The sequence below is a fragment of the Eumetopias jubatus genome, unplaced genomic scaffold (assembly GCF_037043125.1).
Source record: "Eumetopias jubatus isolate StellerSeaLion01/CBP00866 unplaced genomic scaffold, mEumJub1_p1.0 scaffold_13, whole genome shotgun sequence".
NCBI classification, from domain to species: domain Eukaryota; kingdom Metazoa; phylum Chordata; class Mammalia; order Carnivora; family Otariidae; genus Eumetopias; species Eumetopias jubatus.
The window spans coordinates 25,288,113-25,304,561 of record NW_028274819.1 but is presented as its reverse complement, the minus strand read 5'-3'; the positions used below and the strand labels follow the sequence as shown (position 1 = coordinate 25,304,561).

At 50.6% G+C, this 16,449-nt stretch overlaps 1 protein-coding gene across 1 annotated transcript in view; it reads left to right on the top strand.

The window, feature by feature from the left end:
• The window catches only part of LDLRAD3 (low density lipoprotein receptor class A domain containing 3), a 217,892-nt gene that overhangs the window by 65,130 nt on the left and 136,313 nt on the right, over positions 1–16,449 (top strand). The window contains exon 2 of the mRNA XM_088017586.1: positions 3,687–3,833. Coding sequence (XP_087873712.1) covers positions 3,687–3,833 — 147 coding nt within the window. The remainder of the gene's footprint in view (positions 1–3,686; positions 3,834–16,449) is intronic.

The following is a 16,449-nucleotide window of genomic DNA, read 5'->3' as shown; positions in this document are numbered from 1 at the left end:
GCCTCTCTCCTTGGCTTGCAGATGGCTGTCTTCTCCCTCTGTCCTCCCGTGGTCCCTCCGTGTGTGTCTGTGTCTCACCTCTTCTTATAAGGGCACCAGTCATGTTGGATCAGGGCCTGTTCGCATGACCTCATTTTACGTTAATCACCTCTTTAAAGACCCTGTCCCCAAATATAGCCACATTCTGAGGTACTAAGGGATAGGACTTCAGCATATTGAATGGGGGTGGGGCGCACGGTTGAACCTGTAACACCAGGTGAAGGGTGGGCGGAGGAATGGGGTCAGCAGGCAGCCGCGCGTGGAGTCCTCGGTGCTGGGAGGACACTCCTCATCAAGGAGGTGAGGTTGCAGAGGTGGACAGGGCGGATCATGACAGGCCGTGGAAACCACGGCTCGAGTCATAGGTTTATTAATCAGGGCTCTGAGAGGCCGTTGGTAGCACTTTAAAATCCCACTGTGCTGTGAGGAAGAAGGAACTGGGGGGCATGAGAAGAGACATGGTTTCCTCAGACTTCCTGAATTTCTCGGCCTCGGCACCATAGACATTTCAGGCCGGATGATTCTTTGTTGTGAGGGGCGGCTTTCTGCATTGCCGATTGCAGCTTTCCTGGCCTCAACTCCCAACCAAAAATGTCTCCAGACACTGCCTGTGTCCCCCGGAGTCGGGGGGGGGGTGGCGCGGGGGGGGGGAGTGGGACAGAATGGTCCCCTGTTGAGAACCACCTGTTTAAAGGGGACAAGAAGACATGGCGGTTTGGAATGGGATGGTGCCACTTTAATAAAGCACATCGGATGGGTTTAAGGAAGATCTTCAAATTCAGAGCCAACAGGATTTAACTTCTCTTTGCCTTGGTTTTTCCTCATGCTTTTGAGTTTGGTGATATGGTCACTTTCCTGGAGCACAAGGCCCTGTGCCCCGTGCATGTGTCGCGGAGTTGCTCGGAAGTGCACAGAATGTTCTCTGGTCCTGCCCCTAAACCTCCGCAAGCCCGTGCCTGGCAGGACCACCTGTGTGTCACGGGCGGATATTTAGTGTCTGCTCTACGCCCTCTCATTTGTCAAGTCCATGTCCTGCCAGCCCATGGACTCTGGGGAGCAAGCACTTTGGAAACTAATCTGACCGATTTTCTGGCTCCGGAAATCTGTTTATTAGAGCAAGATTTCACAGTTGCAGTGACTTTTCCAGGGGGCTTGCCTTCAAGGAGCCAGCTCTACAAAGGCAAGTGTAAGTGATTTCCAAACCAAACAGAATGACAGTTACGTTCTAGAGCCCTGAAGACTTCCCGGGGAGCTTGCTGGTGAAGCCCAGAGCAGTTGTGAGTCAACAGGTGGAATGGGTGGGCGTTCTGGGTTGTGCATTCCGTGTCTGGCTGGGATCCAGCACCTGGCCATCCCTCCAGGCTTCTCTCCTACGATTCCCTTTCTCCTGTGATTGCTCTTCCCCGAAGGTGGTGAATTGGCTTCACATTTTTCTCAAGGTTGGCGGTGGTGTTTTGGAGTCCAGTCTTGAGAGGGAGTCCCATGCTGAGTGTGGGCTCAGGGGACAGAGTGCCGTGACGCATCACGCCTGCCCTGGTGCTGGAGTAGGGGAAATAGTGGCACGATATGTTTGCAGTCCCTAACAATCAGAGCTGTGCGGTTTTTATTCCGTCCCCTTCAGTGCGCTGGGCTGAGCCTCCCTGCGTTCTTTTCTTCGGGCCTGAAGGGCCCTGTATTTCATCTCTCCATCTGTCAACCGCCACTGTAAATGCCACCTCTTTCCTGGAAACTTTCCTTAACGCCCTGGTTTTTTACTTTATCTTAAGATAAAGGGGGGGCGCATTCAATGGCTTTTCAAAGTGAGGAAGTGTCATGATCGATTTGCTCTTTAGAAAGGTCCTGCTGGCCACAGAGGAGGACGTGGGGGGGTGGGGTGGGGAGGCCAAGCTGGGGGACTGTGGCGGCCTGCTGGTAGGGGCTGGAGGTCACTTGGGCTGGAGGCGAGCCTGTGGCACTGTGATCGGCATGCGGGGCTTGGTGGGGGTGGGGTGGGTTGGCCCTCCGTGTGGCGGAGTGAGGAGGGGTCAGGGAGATGTTCAGGGTTCTAGCGTGGGTAGTTGGGGCAGGGTGAGGCCCCTCCTCACTTACAGCTTCTGTTCTAGAATTCTTCAGTGAACTACGGAAGCTTATTTGCAGTAGAGAGACATGCACGTAGATATTAATTCAGCGCAGCGGGGTGGGTGGTCTACGAGGAATATCCGTGGCTGACGTGGTTCTGCTTGCCTGTGACCGTGTCCTTTCCAATTTGTTGTTACCTACTTGTTCCGTTGTAAAATATTTTTAGTATCGCCTCGGTAGCATTAAAACTACACAACAAAGTGAGGGCTCATTTCTGCTTGGAGAAGTCGGGGAGCAGTTCATAGAGTAACAGATGTTGTATGCGAAAGGGTACGTAGGGTTTTATTTGGAGACTCACAGGTAAAAATAAGAAGCTACGCAAAGGCTAGTGGCATGAAACAGAGGTCATGTCAGGGATCTGGCATGAGATGCTTCTCTTTGGTAAAGCTTGTGAAAGAGGATCGTGGGCCCTGCTCTGCTCCTCTGGTCCCAGGCAGATCTGGGCATCCCTCTTTCTCTGCACCTGGCAGTAAGATCATTAGCATACCCTCATGGCTTCCTGGCCTGAAGGGGGGTAGCCCCAGTGTTCAACTCCAAATGTTAGGACCTGCACAGGTATCTGGTCATGAATGTTCAGTAAATGCTTATTGAAGATTCAGGAGGAACCCGTGGAGGCCCTGATCTTTTTCTCTCCTTTTCCCCTAAGACAACTTAACTTCCAGATGGCTCCTTATCTCCCGGCCATTGACCACACTGGCTCAGACCCATGAGGTTCGTCAGATCCTGGCTCCCTTGAAAATCTGCCCTGGGGCCCGTTGGTGGATGAATTCAGCACTCCCACCCCCATGACCTTGGCTTTCCCTGTTTGCTTTCCAGCCTAAGACTTGGCCCTTTCTGGTCAGGGCCTTGGCAGTTGGTGACTGTGCTCAGTGGAGTGGGATCTAAATCTTGGGGCTTGGTTCTAAACCTCCAGGAACTCTTGGCGAATAGTCCATTGACCTCGGTGTCCCCCGAGGGGGTTAGAAGGCCTGAGTTCAAGCTTCACTTTGGCCTTTCCTCCCCATGTGACCTCTGGTGGGTTGGTGGGCTGAAGGGAAATGGTCTTCCAGTGTTCCTGCTGACTGGCCCAGGTTCAAATATTCAGTGGTTGTAGGGTCCCGGAGTCCAAGGCCTGGAAGGAGCCCACAGTTCCTGCTGTTGGAGGCAGTGGGGGAGCCCAGTGCTCACTCCTGACTTGGAAGCTTTCTTTTTAGCCACTGCTGATGGCCTGGAAGAATGTTTGGGTTTTACCGAGTTTTTCGACAGAGAAAGAAGAAAGTCAGTGAGCACCTGCCATGTGCTGAGCACCTGCTACAGGCATTCCCCATATTTTTCCATTTAGTTCTCTTAGAGTGCCTGGGGTGGGGTGGGCTATCAGTCCATTGTGCAGATGAGGAAACTGAGGCCCAGGGAAGTCAGGGCACCCACCGGAAGTCTCACGTACATGACCCACGTCGAACAAGAGCCCGTTCGGGGTGGGGGGTGTGTGTGTGTGTGTGGCTCCTTGCCACCTCTGCCTGTCTGACCTCCCCATCCCCTCTCTCCTGCAGAGAGCCAGCTGCTCCCTGGGAACAACTTCACCAACGAGTGCAACATTCCGGGCAACTTCATGTGTGGCAACGGGCGGTGCATCCCCGGCGCCTGGCAGTGTGATGGGCTGCCCGACTGCTTTGACAAGAGTGATGAGAAGGAGTGCCGTGAGTGGCCAGGCCCTTTGCCGGGGTGGGGGTGGGGAAAGTCCTGGGGCCGCGGGGACGAGGGCCTGATCTGGCTCAGACCCTGCCCACTCCGCGTGCTGCAGGCTGGTGGGTTTGGGGCTCTGGCCAGCAGCCCAGCCCCCCCCCCCACTACGTAGCTCTGCCAGGGACAGCAGAGGACCCCTTCACCAGGCTCTACTAACCCCCACCCTGGGGCGCTGTCTTTTTTGCTTTTGCTTTACATACGAGGACTCTGAGACTCCCAGGGGTGATGTAGCTTCAGCATCTCCCAACTAGCAAGGAGCAGATCTGGATTTGAACTCAGGGCTGCCTGACCCCAAGGCCTGGGCTGGTAACCATCTTTCACGTCTTGTACGCTGTGAAATGTTCTTTCTGGCTGAATAAGGCGTAGCATCATGCCAAGTAGCCCACACGGAGCTGGTGGCGAGTAGATAGTAATTTGCTGCCACCTGCCCTTTCCTCTGCTAGTATGGCCTGGGCATCCCCTCCAAATGGGCACCACCAGGAGCTGGCGGTTCTTTCTTATCCTCCCCACCTGCCTCCTTCTTCAGCCTCTTTTCTGTTCTGTGCCCTCGAAATATGCACGAGATTGGAGTCTGTGGTGATCTACAAGAAAGGAGGGACCGGATGGGAGTGAGGGTGTCTGGGGTGTCGGATGATCACGCTCCCTGCCCTGTAGAGTGTAGTTCTCTTCTGCCCCAAAGTTGGGCGCTGCAGAGTGAGCTCGGCTCCAGCACCCTGGCAGGCGGGAGTGACACCTGAGGAGTGCTGGGCCCAGGGTTCCCTTGTGGGTCACTGCCTTGGGACCACACAGCTGGACACTGGTTCTTGCTTGGCTCATCTGTGGGCTTCGGGCACCAGGCCCCAGGGCCTCACTGACAGGAGAACTGTGTGTTCTGGCTCCGAATCTGCTCTCTTTCTGGAAGCCAGCTGAGGAAATGGCTGAGGAGATGATAATTTGAACTTTCACGTAGCTGTTACTGGGATTCGAGGCCCAGTCTGTTGACGCACGGGAAGGAAAACTGGGTTGGAGCCCACCTCTGGAGCCAGCCTGCCCACCCTCATGCTGCGCTCCCTTGGGCAGGCTGCCCACTCAGAGACTGGCCCTTCGTCTGTCGTGGGGTCCTGTATCCCTGCTTGCCTGCCCCTCACTCTTCAGAGAAGGTTTGGGAGGGGGTGGATTAGGAATATTTTTTTTGGGGGGGAGAATATTCATTTTGTTTATTGCATGTTACTTTTTTCCAGACGGACCAGTATACATAATGCATTTTTATTTTTGCAGAATTTTAAAAAAAGTATTAATGTCTATTTCAGCTTTCTCTATGTCCAGGTCTTCAAAATTCCTAGAAACGTAACGTTTGTAATTTGAGTTACACATGAGATCGTGTACGTGAACTCTAATTTGTCCAGTTTTGAGCATTATTAAACACTCCACGAAGATGTGCAGTGAGCATTTTTGGAATACAGTGTGTCTGTGAACTCTCATAAATACTGATTTTCTTTAGCGGAGCCGAGAATATTCAGGACAGGGTCAGTTTATGAAAGCATACAGGGTTTGGACCTGAGACTTAAGTGTTATTGCCAGCTCTGTCAATAGCAGCTTTGTGATGTGAGGATACTCTGTGACATTCTGTGTCTTGTGTCAGGCCAGTTCCATGATTTCAGCATTCATGCATAAACTGGAAAAGGTGATGGAAAGAGAATATTAAAAAAAAAAAAAAAGATGAGGCAGGCAGCAGCCTGGCGCTGTTGGGTTTGGTTTGGAACAGGCTTGTCTTGGCTGTTCTCGGTCTTTTTTTTTTTTTTTTCCTCCTAACTTCCTACCCTTAACCCCCAGGCATAATAAAGACTTGATTGGCATTTATTTAGTGTTTTGATCAAAACATGATTTTAAAAACCGTGCACACAAACACACGCATTAAAGAACCTCTCCTCTGTTGCCTTTCTTTTTTTCTTTTTGTCTTTAAATTGTCGGAACAGAACATTAAAAGGTTTAGATAAGAGAGGGAAGGAAAAGAGGTCCTTTTCTAAAACAAATTCTACTTGTGTTTTGAATTTCTTCCATATTTCTTCCCAGTCCAGGGGTTGAGGATGTGAACACTGGGGACAGACGGCCCATATCCCCACGTGCCCTCCCACCCCTCTGCCCAGGTCACAGTTTCGTGATCTTAGGGAAGTTACCAGGACGTTCTAGACCTTCGCCCTGGGGAGGATTGAATGAGAATGCCTTAGCCTCCTGGTGCCTCAGTGTCTTCCTAGCCAAGGTGAAGCGAGCCGGGCTTCTGGTAAGCGTTGTTGTGAAGATTAAATGCACACGGAGCACCCAGCACGGCGCCTGGGTGTCGTGAGCGGTGTGTAAACGTTAGCTGTCATGGGTCAGTCCATACGTATGGTTTTATACAGGTGTTGTCACGGCGACGTGTGATGGAGTTACCCGCTTTTTTCCACTTCACATTAGAGGCCCTCTGCCAGGTGACCATATTTAGCCTTCACGATTGCTGTTTTGTGAGGTTGCCTCCTGTCCCATCACGTTGGTGCCGTGTACCTAACCATTGCCCTGTGGTGGCTGTTTAAACGTTTGGGGTCACTGAAGGAACTTATCCACACGTGGAGGGCAGTATACCCGGTGGCTTCAGCCCCAGCCAGGCTGGGCCCCGCTGAGGTTTTCAGGGTCCCAACTGCACCATCTTTCCGAGGGCCCTTTGAGAGCGGCTGCTGTGGAATTCAAATGCCACCTCTTGGTCCCTTCTTCGATTCTTTGGAACAGTGTGGTACTTATGGGGAGGAGAGTGAAGGTGGCTGATTTCCTTGCCACAGAGAGGTGATTGCCTCAAGTATCCTGTGAAATAACTTTGTCATTTTGAAGACGGTACACATAAAAAAGGAGAATTCTTGCCCTTTCCAAAGGGTGAGGCAAGAGCCTGGAGAGCTCTGTCGTGGTGGGACATGAGGCGGTGAGAAGGATTTTCATGAGACAGGAAGAAACTTTTCTTTTATCATGAACATAATAAAAACCACAAACTGTAAAAGTTGGGGGAATGGGGAGGAGAAAAACATGGCACCTGAAGTCTGACCTCTAGCAGAACCACTGTTAGCGTCTTGGAAGTGTTCATGCAGGGCTTTCCCCAGCTGTATGCAGTGTTATGTTTTGATCTTTTTCCCCGGTAACATTTTGACCTTTTAACATTTTAATGTATTTTTTCATATTTCTCCATCAGTTTTAATGGTTGCAAAAACCGTCCATTCACACGGTATCATATAGTTCATTGACTCATGATTTGGCATTTAGGTTGTTTCCAGCTTTCCACTGTTAGAAATAGTGTTCAGTGTTGTGAACCTGAGGGTAGACATGACTTTCCCCCTGTTTTGAGAGATTTTCTTAGGGTAGGTTCTCAAGTGAAATTACTGGGTCAAAGGACGGGAGCCTTTTTTGGTTCTTGAAACCAGTGCCCGCTTGTTTTGCTAAAGGTTTGTATCAGCGTGTGCTCCTTCACTGGCAACGTGTCAGAATTCTGGTTTTATTTTAGTCTTGGCAGCATGGGGTAGTATCTCTAAAAAATATTTTTTCTGGCCAATTTAGTAGAAAAGTTATATATTTTCATTTTTATTTTTTTAATTATCTAAAGAAATTGAATGTTTTCCCAGAGCCTATTTGCTAGTCATGTTTCTGACTTTGTGAAATATCTATTAATGGACTAGAATAAAATTTCCACCCGGGGTTGAGTCATTAAATTTTCCACCTTGTGAATCTGGAGAACCTCCGCCTTAGAGTTTTGAGAGAAGAGGCTCATTTTGGGGTAGTTTGAGTGAATTTCTGCTTTTGGTTGATAAAATGTCCTCAATGATCATTTTATTCAAATAACTTTTTTTTTTTTTGGTAGTAAAAGGAATAAAGATGTTTTAGAAAAATGTGGAAGACCCATGAAAGCAGAGATACTTTGAGAGTTTCCCCTGGGTTGCCCTGTCCCAGGCACGTTGCGCTATATTAACTCATTTGATTGTCACAAGCCTTATGAAGAAAGGACTGTTGTTATTTCCAGATGAGGGACCTGAGCCACAGAGAGATTACTAGAACTGGCCTGTTGTCCCAGAGAATAAGTGCCCATCACCTTCCTCCACCAGAGACCACAGGCTTTCTCTACCTGGGTCTCTGTCATCGTGCCAAATCGGATTCCTCTGTATGTTATCACTACTAACCTGCTTTTGGAAAAAAAACTGAGAAACGTTGATGATGTTCTTCTCTGCAAATGATTTCTGAAATGGCCATTAGTGCTGTGAGTCTTTGCAAGAAGAGACGGTAGTGTAATTACTGCCACACGCTGTAATAATAAAGCAGCAGTCCAAATTTCCGGATCTCACACGTGACCTGCAGTCACGAGCCTTAAGATCTGCTTCCAGCTTGGTGTCGGATTTTAGCTGCCATCTCTCTGTGTCCTGACCACATGGGGGAGAGGTCTTGGAGGTTTGAGTTCTGTGTCAGGAAGTGCTCTTCTTTGAAAAAGGAAATTGATCGATGTCTTTGATCAAGCATGTACAGACTTTCACATCTCAGGCTGAGTGTGTGTGCGTGCGCATGCACGGTGCACGTGTAGGTGGGGGTAGAGAGGAGGTGGGGATGAATTCAAGGATCTTGTCAAATGATAAGATTTTAATGGATTGCCAAGTCCAGGGACAGAAAAGTACAAAAATGGAACTTGAATTTTACTTGCTTTTACTGTTCCCAGCCATTTCTTGAGCACGACTTTTCATTGCCCCTGGTGTGATGGCAGAAATCCATGAGGGGCTTCGGAGGGCAAGTTTGGAATAAGGGACACCCAAGAAATATAAAGGGGGAGGAAAATAGGGTGGGGGGGGACAGAAACTCTTCCTTTCCTTTTTATCGTCTTTCTCATCTTCTGCCTCTAGGTGGCGCCACATGTAATGTTTTTCTTGTAAGCTCGGTGCTACTGGGCAGGCAGAGATGAGGGGAGGAAACTGGAGTCTGAGTTACTATCTGTATCAGACGTCAGCAGTAATTCAGCTGTTCCACCAAGACACCAGTACTTGGCTCCACATGCAGAATTCCCCAGAAACTGGGAAGTGGAAATTTGTATCCTTATAGAAAGGGGAGATTTGGATGCAGAGATACAGCAGAGGAAAGACTCTGTGAAGATACAGAGAGAAGGTGGCCATTTACTGCCAAGGAGAGCGGTCGGGGACAGACGCTTGCTCACAGCCCTCAGAAGGGACCAACCACCTGCTGACACTTTGATTTTGGACTTCTGGCCTTTGGGGCTGTGAGACAGTACATTTCTGTTGTGGAGGCCACCAAGTTGTGGCACTTGGTTACCACAGCTCTAGCGAACCAATCTGGCCATCTACCCATCTCCCTTTTGTTCTAAAAGACTGTTATGTGGTGGGGCGCCTGGGTGGCTCAGTCGGTTGAGCATCTGACTTAGGCTTGGGCTCTGATCTCAGGATCCTGGGATCCAGCCCAGCCCCCCCGTCAGTGTCGGGCTCCCTGCTCAGTGGGGAGTCTGCTTGTCCCTCTCCCTCCGCCCCATCACCACCCCTCCTGCTCGTGCTGCTGCACCCTCTCTCAAATAAATAAAATCTTTAAAAAAGTGGTTACGTGGTGATGTAACAGGTGACATTCACAGGCATCCTGCTTCTGCTTTTTTTCTTTAATAATTTGAAAGTAAGAAGCGTACACGGTTATAGGATGAATTCTGTCCCCCGAAAGATAGGTTGAACTCCTAAGCTCCAGTATCTCCGATTGGGACCTTATTTGGAATTGGGATCCTTGAGGATGAATTAGTTAAGATGAGGTCATCCTGGAGTAGGGTGGGCCCTTAATCCAGCGTGACTGGTGTCCTTTCAAGAAGACAGTGTGAAGATCTGAGGGAAGAGGGCCAGCTGAAGGCAGAGGCAGAGGATCGGGGTGATGCAGCTGCGAGCTGAGGAACGTCAGGCTCTGACGGCTGCCATCAGAAGCTGAAGAGAGCCAGGAAAACGTCCATCCAGGGCCTCGGAGGGAGGGAGGCCCTGCAGATACCTTGATTGCGGACTTCCTTCCAGAAATGTGAGAGAAGAAATTTCTGTTCCTTAAAGCCACTCAGAGTACGGCACTTGGTGGTGGCAGCCCTGGGAATCTGATACACTCCCTTCCCCGGGGCAGTTAAAACCATCTGGGCTGCAGCGGGCCCTTTATTACCCTCCTCCGGCCGTGCCGCAGGGCCTCCCCGGGCCCGGGAGCTGTGTGAGATGTCCCTTTTCCTGCAGATCTGGGATCTGGCTAGCCGTTGTTAAGGGCTGAATTTCAAAAGCCTTCTGAAGACGTCGAGCTTCACAAAACAAAACTGGAACTTCCAAGAGTCTAGAGAGTATCGCTGCGGTTTAACGCTCCGTCCGTTAAACACTCGAGAACGAAAGCTCCCTCTCCTTCGTGGCATTCCCCGTGTGGGAGGAATCCACGACCTGTGTGTGTTTACGACACCTCTCTTCGAACTCCGTCTTTTTGTTTGTTCACATACTTGTTTTAAAACATCTTAGGTAATCGCGGGCATGCACCCCACTTCACGGAACGGGTTTCATCTCGAATGTGAGACCATAAATCCCGTAGTTGGGAACAGGGGCCTTGGGGCCGGCCCCCATTTATGCCCTCTGAGGCCCTGGGCATCATCTTAGCTGACTCTCTACCTGTTTCCTCATCTGTAAAAGGCGGATAGTGATGGTCCCTACGCCAGGGGTGATACTGAGAACAGTAGGTGCTGCGTCCAGGCAATAAGCCCGTAAGAAGGGCTCTGACCTTGACAATAGGCACTGTTTGCTGGTACAGCTAGGGTGAAGATCAGCTCTACTGACCACAGGGCACTATCGTCGTAAACGAGCTAATGTATGCGAGGCTCGGAGCTGGGTGCCTGTCACGGGTTAAGCATTCAGTAAATGCCAACCGACATTATTCCCTCAATAAGCACCATGACGTTCTTGCTGAAATCCAAGCCTGTTGTGACGTTCCTGGTCCGTGTAATGCTGGACATTCCTGGTCCAGCCCGCCCCTGGCCCACCTCTTCCAGAACCTTGCGTTCCCTTCTTCTCCATCCCTACCCCCGCTTCCTGCTCTCCCCTGGAGAACCTAAGCCGGGTCAGGACCTTCTTTTACTCGGTCAATATCTTCTTTTCCCTTTAGAGAGTCTTGAACACACAGTCGTGAGCTCTTCTGAAATTCTCTTTAGCTGAGAGCTCCAGGGAGCCAGCCACACACCGCAGCTGGTTCAGAAGGGAAAGAAACAACTATTTGAGGGTCCGAGATGAGCCTGGCAGGCTCTCGGGGCTGCAGGGAGGGAAGTTTAGAGGGGGCTGTCCTGCATGCAGTTGGGGACCTCTGGTTAATGGACCTGCCGTTGGTGTCCGCCCGTAGAGTGGCCGCATCAGCTTGCTCCCAGCTCTGCTGCAGCCCCGCACAATTAAGCACCTAAGTGGCTTTTGATGATGGCATTTTGCTTCATTGCTCGAACAGCCTTCTTCAGTCCCTGCCTTTACTACACTGGCCTGAAACCCGCACCGTGCCCTACAGCGGCCTGCAAGGTTTTCGGCCTAGAACTTGTACAAGAGACAGTCTTCCTGGTCCTCTTCCGGCCCACCTGCCCTGGGCTTGTCCCCTGTGTCCTGCATCCATGTGAGGAGAGGCTTTCAGTCCAGGTGTTGGGATCACAGCCTAAATTCCCAGGTGGTCACCCAACAGCGACACACAGACATTTCTGGCTTGTCTAGCTCTACTTGATCTAACACGAATTTGACCTGCTGCTAACTTTTCTAAAAGGGCCCTGTAGCTGTTTGAAGATGCAGGCAATTTTTTATACCCCGGAGGGAAAAATACAGAGTGTTCTGAAACTGAGTATATCCGTTCGCTAGGCCTGCGATAACAAAATAGCACACACTGGATGGCCTCCAGCAACAGAGCGGCATTCTTTCACGGGTCGCTCAATGTCCAAAGTCAAGGTGCCGTGCTCTCTCCGAAGGCTCTATGGGCCATTTCCATGATGAAAGAGTACTCAGAACTGCTAGTGAGTGTGTAGGCAGCTTGTGGGAGTTCTTTGCCTTGAAGCTCCTCGGGGCTGGGGGGTGTTCTTACCGTACCTTGCCGGGAGCTCTCTGCCTTCCAGCCCACCTGGAGGAAGCTGGGAGGGCTCCCAGCCAGGCGGGGCTGTAGTCAGGTCTACTCTGTCTTGACCAAGGACACTAAAAACACAGATGAGCTTCCAGTGTTTGTAAATTGGGAACTTGCACCCAGAAGTCCGGATTATCAGGTATTCTAGAAAGATCAGATTTCACGTGAGGATACTTTCTGCGCTCAGAGAAGCTCCATCTGCCATGCGTCTCACCATCTTGTTCATGGGAAGGCCTCCAGTAGTTCTTTAGTTCTGAGACAGGCATCTTTTCATGTTTTCCCATCTCTGGAGTGGAGACGCCTCTTATAATGGATGGGATAGGAAGACATGGTGTCCTGGTTGTAATTGGCCAAGTTCTTTCTTTCTTGGTTGTGTGTCAAACAGCGGCATGTCTTGCAATCCATGGTGTGTTGGATTCAGTGAAATAGAATCTTCTCTGATTGTTAGCATGCGATGTCTCAGCCCAAAGTCGTGACATTTCCAAACCAACAAATGCACCACGTGTGCGTTTTCCTTAGGGTGCTTGAGGACGGGGTGCAGGCGCAGAGTCGGGGGCAGGCGTCAGGTTCTGGAATCGTGCTGCCTGGCTTGGACCCTGGCTCTGTCGCAGGTGAGCTTTGGGACCTGGGTGAGGTACTGAGCCTCCGTTTCCTTAGATCCCATGGAATTTCTATGCAGATTAAATGAGCTTAAAAACCTTAAAAACCTTTTAAGTAGCTGCTGGGACATAGTAAGCCCTCAGTAAATTCTAGCTTTACTCTTACTGGCTGTGTGGAGTCACATTGTTTGTTTAGATCCCAGCTCCACCCCTGGCTAGTCCCTTCCTTTTGTGGAGCCTCAGTTTCTTCATCTGTGAAATGGGAACAGGTCTGAAAAGGGGTGTGGGAAAATCTGACGTGCAGGAGCTGATGTCTGGTACATAGCAGGCGCTTAATAAGACCCGCTCTGCCATTTTCTGCCTTCCCCAGCTGTACGGGATTCCCTGAAAGGGAGAGTCTCCAGGGTGGCCAGAGAATTTTTGATCCAGGCTCCTCTGGGACTCCTGCAGTCATCAAACATGGCCTGGAAGGTGCTCTGTAGATTCTGCTTTCCGGCAGGTTGTCTAAGCTAAGGAAGGTGGACGGTTCTACTTCAGAAGTACTGTGAATGTTGAGGTCAGCAGCACATTTGTCAAAATGAACATCTGCCCTTCCCTGAGCCGTTTTCAGAAGATGGAACCCAGGGACCCCCATGATGTTTGTTTTGAGGGGTGTGCTGTGGGGCAGCCCAGGATGGCAGACCCCTATGCCAACTACAGTGCTCTCGAGCCCCCATCGACCCCCCAGAGGGTGAGAAGGATCAGACTCTCTACCAGGGTCCTGATGCCCCCTCCCTTGGAACTGGGACAGGAGACCCCAGACTCTGGTTGGGGGAGAGGTTGAGGTGTAAGGTACTCTTGAACCTAGAGAAAAACTGAGAGGAATTTGTCCAATTTGGTCTTTTCCTGGAGGAGAGGAGAGCTGCTCTTTCATTTCTGAAGTCACCAGTACCCCCAGCTCTTACAAACTTTTTTGTCTTTTTAGTCCTGGCTCCCCTCCCACCTCCCTGCTGGGGTCATTCCAGTCCTGTCTGGTGCTGACAGAGACTCATGTGGCATCTACCAGAAACCCTGTCAGATCCCTTCTGGTTTCCGCTGTTCCTCCCAAGTGACGCAGGTTGCTGTTGGGGAATTGCCACCACTTTCTCAGGAACTGCCGATTTCCATGCCTATCCTGTTGCCAGTTGAGAAGTTGGTGGCATGGAGTCATCTTGAAGTCATCTTTTAAATCAGCTCTTGCACAAATAATCAGCCTCACTCCGTCTTGCCAGCCCTCCCCACCACGTGCAGAGAACTCTGTTGTTATCGGCACTGCGTGCTGTCTTTTCCCTGCCTGCAAGGGGAGAATCTTAATGAAGTGGCTCAGAGCTGGGGGTGTCCGAGTTCTTCCCTCGCGCTAGAATGAGTATGGCCAGGTCGCCTGGGCTCCTGTCGTTCAGACACGCTCTTGTTGCTAGGACTTGGCTGTAGCCGCACCATGTTGTCAGTGGTAACAGGCTCCATAATTGCTAATAAAATTTAAATGGCTGCAAAATCACAGGATGTCAAAAAAAATTCTTTTTCCTGGCACATCGAGACAGATTTTGCTGATCCAAGTTAGGCTGTGACCGTGCAGTCTTTTTGTTTTTATTTTATTTTATTTTTATGCAGACTTGTGCTTTCATCTGCGACACAGCTAGTTTTCAATTGCCTAATGGCTTTTTAAAAAATCCAGAGACAGATGAGAAAGTAATAATTAAAAGAAGAGGCTGTGGTGCATTCACGTAATGCAGACACATGACCAGAGAGATTTGTTTGCTTGTAACACTTGAGTAGTCTCTGATGGTTTCAAGTGGGAGAAGATGTGTGTGGGGGGGGTGGATTTGAGGTCAAAAGCTGACTGTATACTCCTCTTAAAAAAGCATTTCAGGAACTTTTGGCTTTTTACATTGTTAATATCATGTCCTTTGCCCCAATTCCTGCAAAAGGAGTCCCATAAAATGTAGGGAATGACTTGGGGGTAACAGGTTTTCTAGCATTGGTGGATGAAGGGGAAGGGACTGAGATCAGTTCTATGTGGGGATTTCATGTTCTACTGCCTGGAAAAGCATTGGGTTCATTCCAAATTAGAATATCTTCTCTGAGTCCTTTGGAAATGAGTGGCTTGCATGTACCTGATAAGGGCTTATTTCTGTCATCAATGCCCTTCATTTTGGGGGGGTGGGGATGAGGGTGTGGAGGCAAGTAGGTAATCGGTGTCTCCAATTCTCAGTGGGATTTAAATACGCAGGGACCCAAAACCATCTTGGCCCCTGTCGACTCTTGTTGGGTGGAAGGGTTGTTGGCTTCTCGAGTTCTTTTGGGATCTGGCAATAAGCTGGTGATTTTTACCAGCCTCCTGTGCTAAGAGAAAGTGCTCAGGGAGGGTGGCCCACTTACACAGTGATTTGGGGGTGGTCACCCAGCGTGATGTATTTTTCTCTCTCGGCCATTTTGAACATTTGGCCAATGAGTGGGGAAGCCGTGGCAGGAGCTCGCTCAAGCCCATCGCCATCACTGTGCTGCCTGTCACTGGGCCATTTTCTGTTGAGCTCCTGGCACAGCCTGCCTCTTGATGCTCTCCCAGATACTCACCATACTCCCAGAGCCCGGGCAGCTGGTGGGGCAGCCGGTGGGAAGCTGAGGGAGGCTCTGTCGCATGACAGGGAGCAGATGGTCCTGATGCAAAATGTGGCGGGCCTTGGCCACTTGCTGTCTCACGTTAAAAGCCAAACCAAGGCTGTTCCCAACTCCCTGAGATGGAGGATACTGGCCAGTCTGATGCTGGGAAGGGGCAGGGGAGACTCTGTCACCTGCTGCCCACAGTTGGGGTGTGTTTCCGGTGTACAGCAGTGACCTTGCCCGGTGCTTTGATTCAAGGCCAAACACCCTTGAGTGCCCACTCCCTTCCCCATCCTGCCACCACTCAGGATCTTCTCTGAGCTTCTCCTGAGATGGAAATGGAGGTGAGCCCCTGCCGCCTGCTCCCCGACTCTTTTTCCACCTTTCAGTTAGCTTTTTCACAGCATGCTGGAATATGGTTCTAATGGTAACTTGGGGAAGAGCCTGTCTGGCCACCCTGACCTTGGGGACAGGCCGTGGAGTAGCGGTTACGACTCAGGCTATATTACGTAGGCCTGCTGAGACACAGACCCCAGGATGGGATTGGGCACCCCGGAGATTTCCTGCGGGTGGCAGCAGGAGAAGACAGGGAGAGCCATGATGGTTTAGCACCTGAACAAGGAGAGGAGGGAGGAGGAGGCAGAGGAGGGGAGGAGGGACCTCAGATGCTGTGTGGGTCCACGAGTGGTCCTGCCAGGCCCAAGGGGTACCCTAGTTGGAGGAGCCCTGGGTCCCTCGGGGCTGGGCCTGTCTTAGCACACCTCTCTTGCCCGGTCAGTGTCTAAGAGCAGCTCATGGGAGGTCTGGCTTTGGCCCAAGTTCTGCTCTACCGCCTCCCAGCTGTGCAGCCCTGGGCAAGTTGCTGCACCTCTCTGTGCTTCCTATGCTTCGTCTGTGAAATGGGATAGGAATAGTGGCGTTTCATTGGGTTATGCAGATTAAATGGCTCTCCGGAAAGCTCTTAGAACAGTACCTGTCACGCGGTAAACATTGAACAAATGCAGTTGTCATTGTCCTGTGCTCGAAATTGCCCTGTGCAAAAGGCGTGGTCACACAGTCGTAAATGCTTGCCCGCTGCTGAGAGTCACCAGACTTACCATAGTGACGCCACTAATACCTTTCCTGAATGAGTAAGAGTGTCATAGTGTTCTCTCGATGGCTCAGGGGGAAGCTGCTCCACCTAAATTTGACAAAACCAAAAAAATAAAAAAAACCCAAACCTAAACAA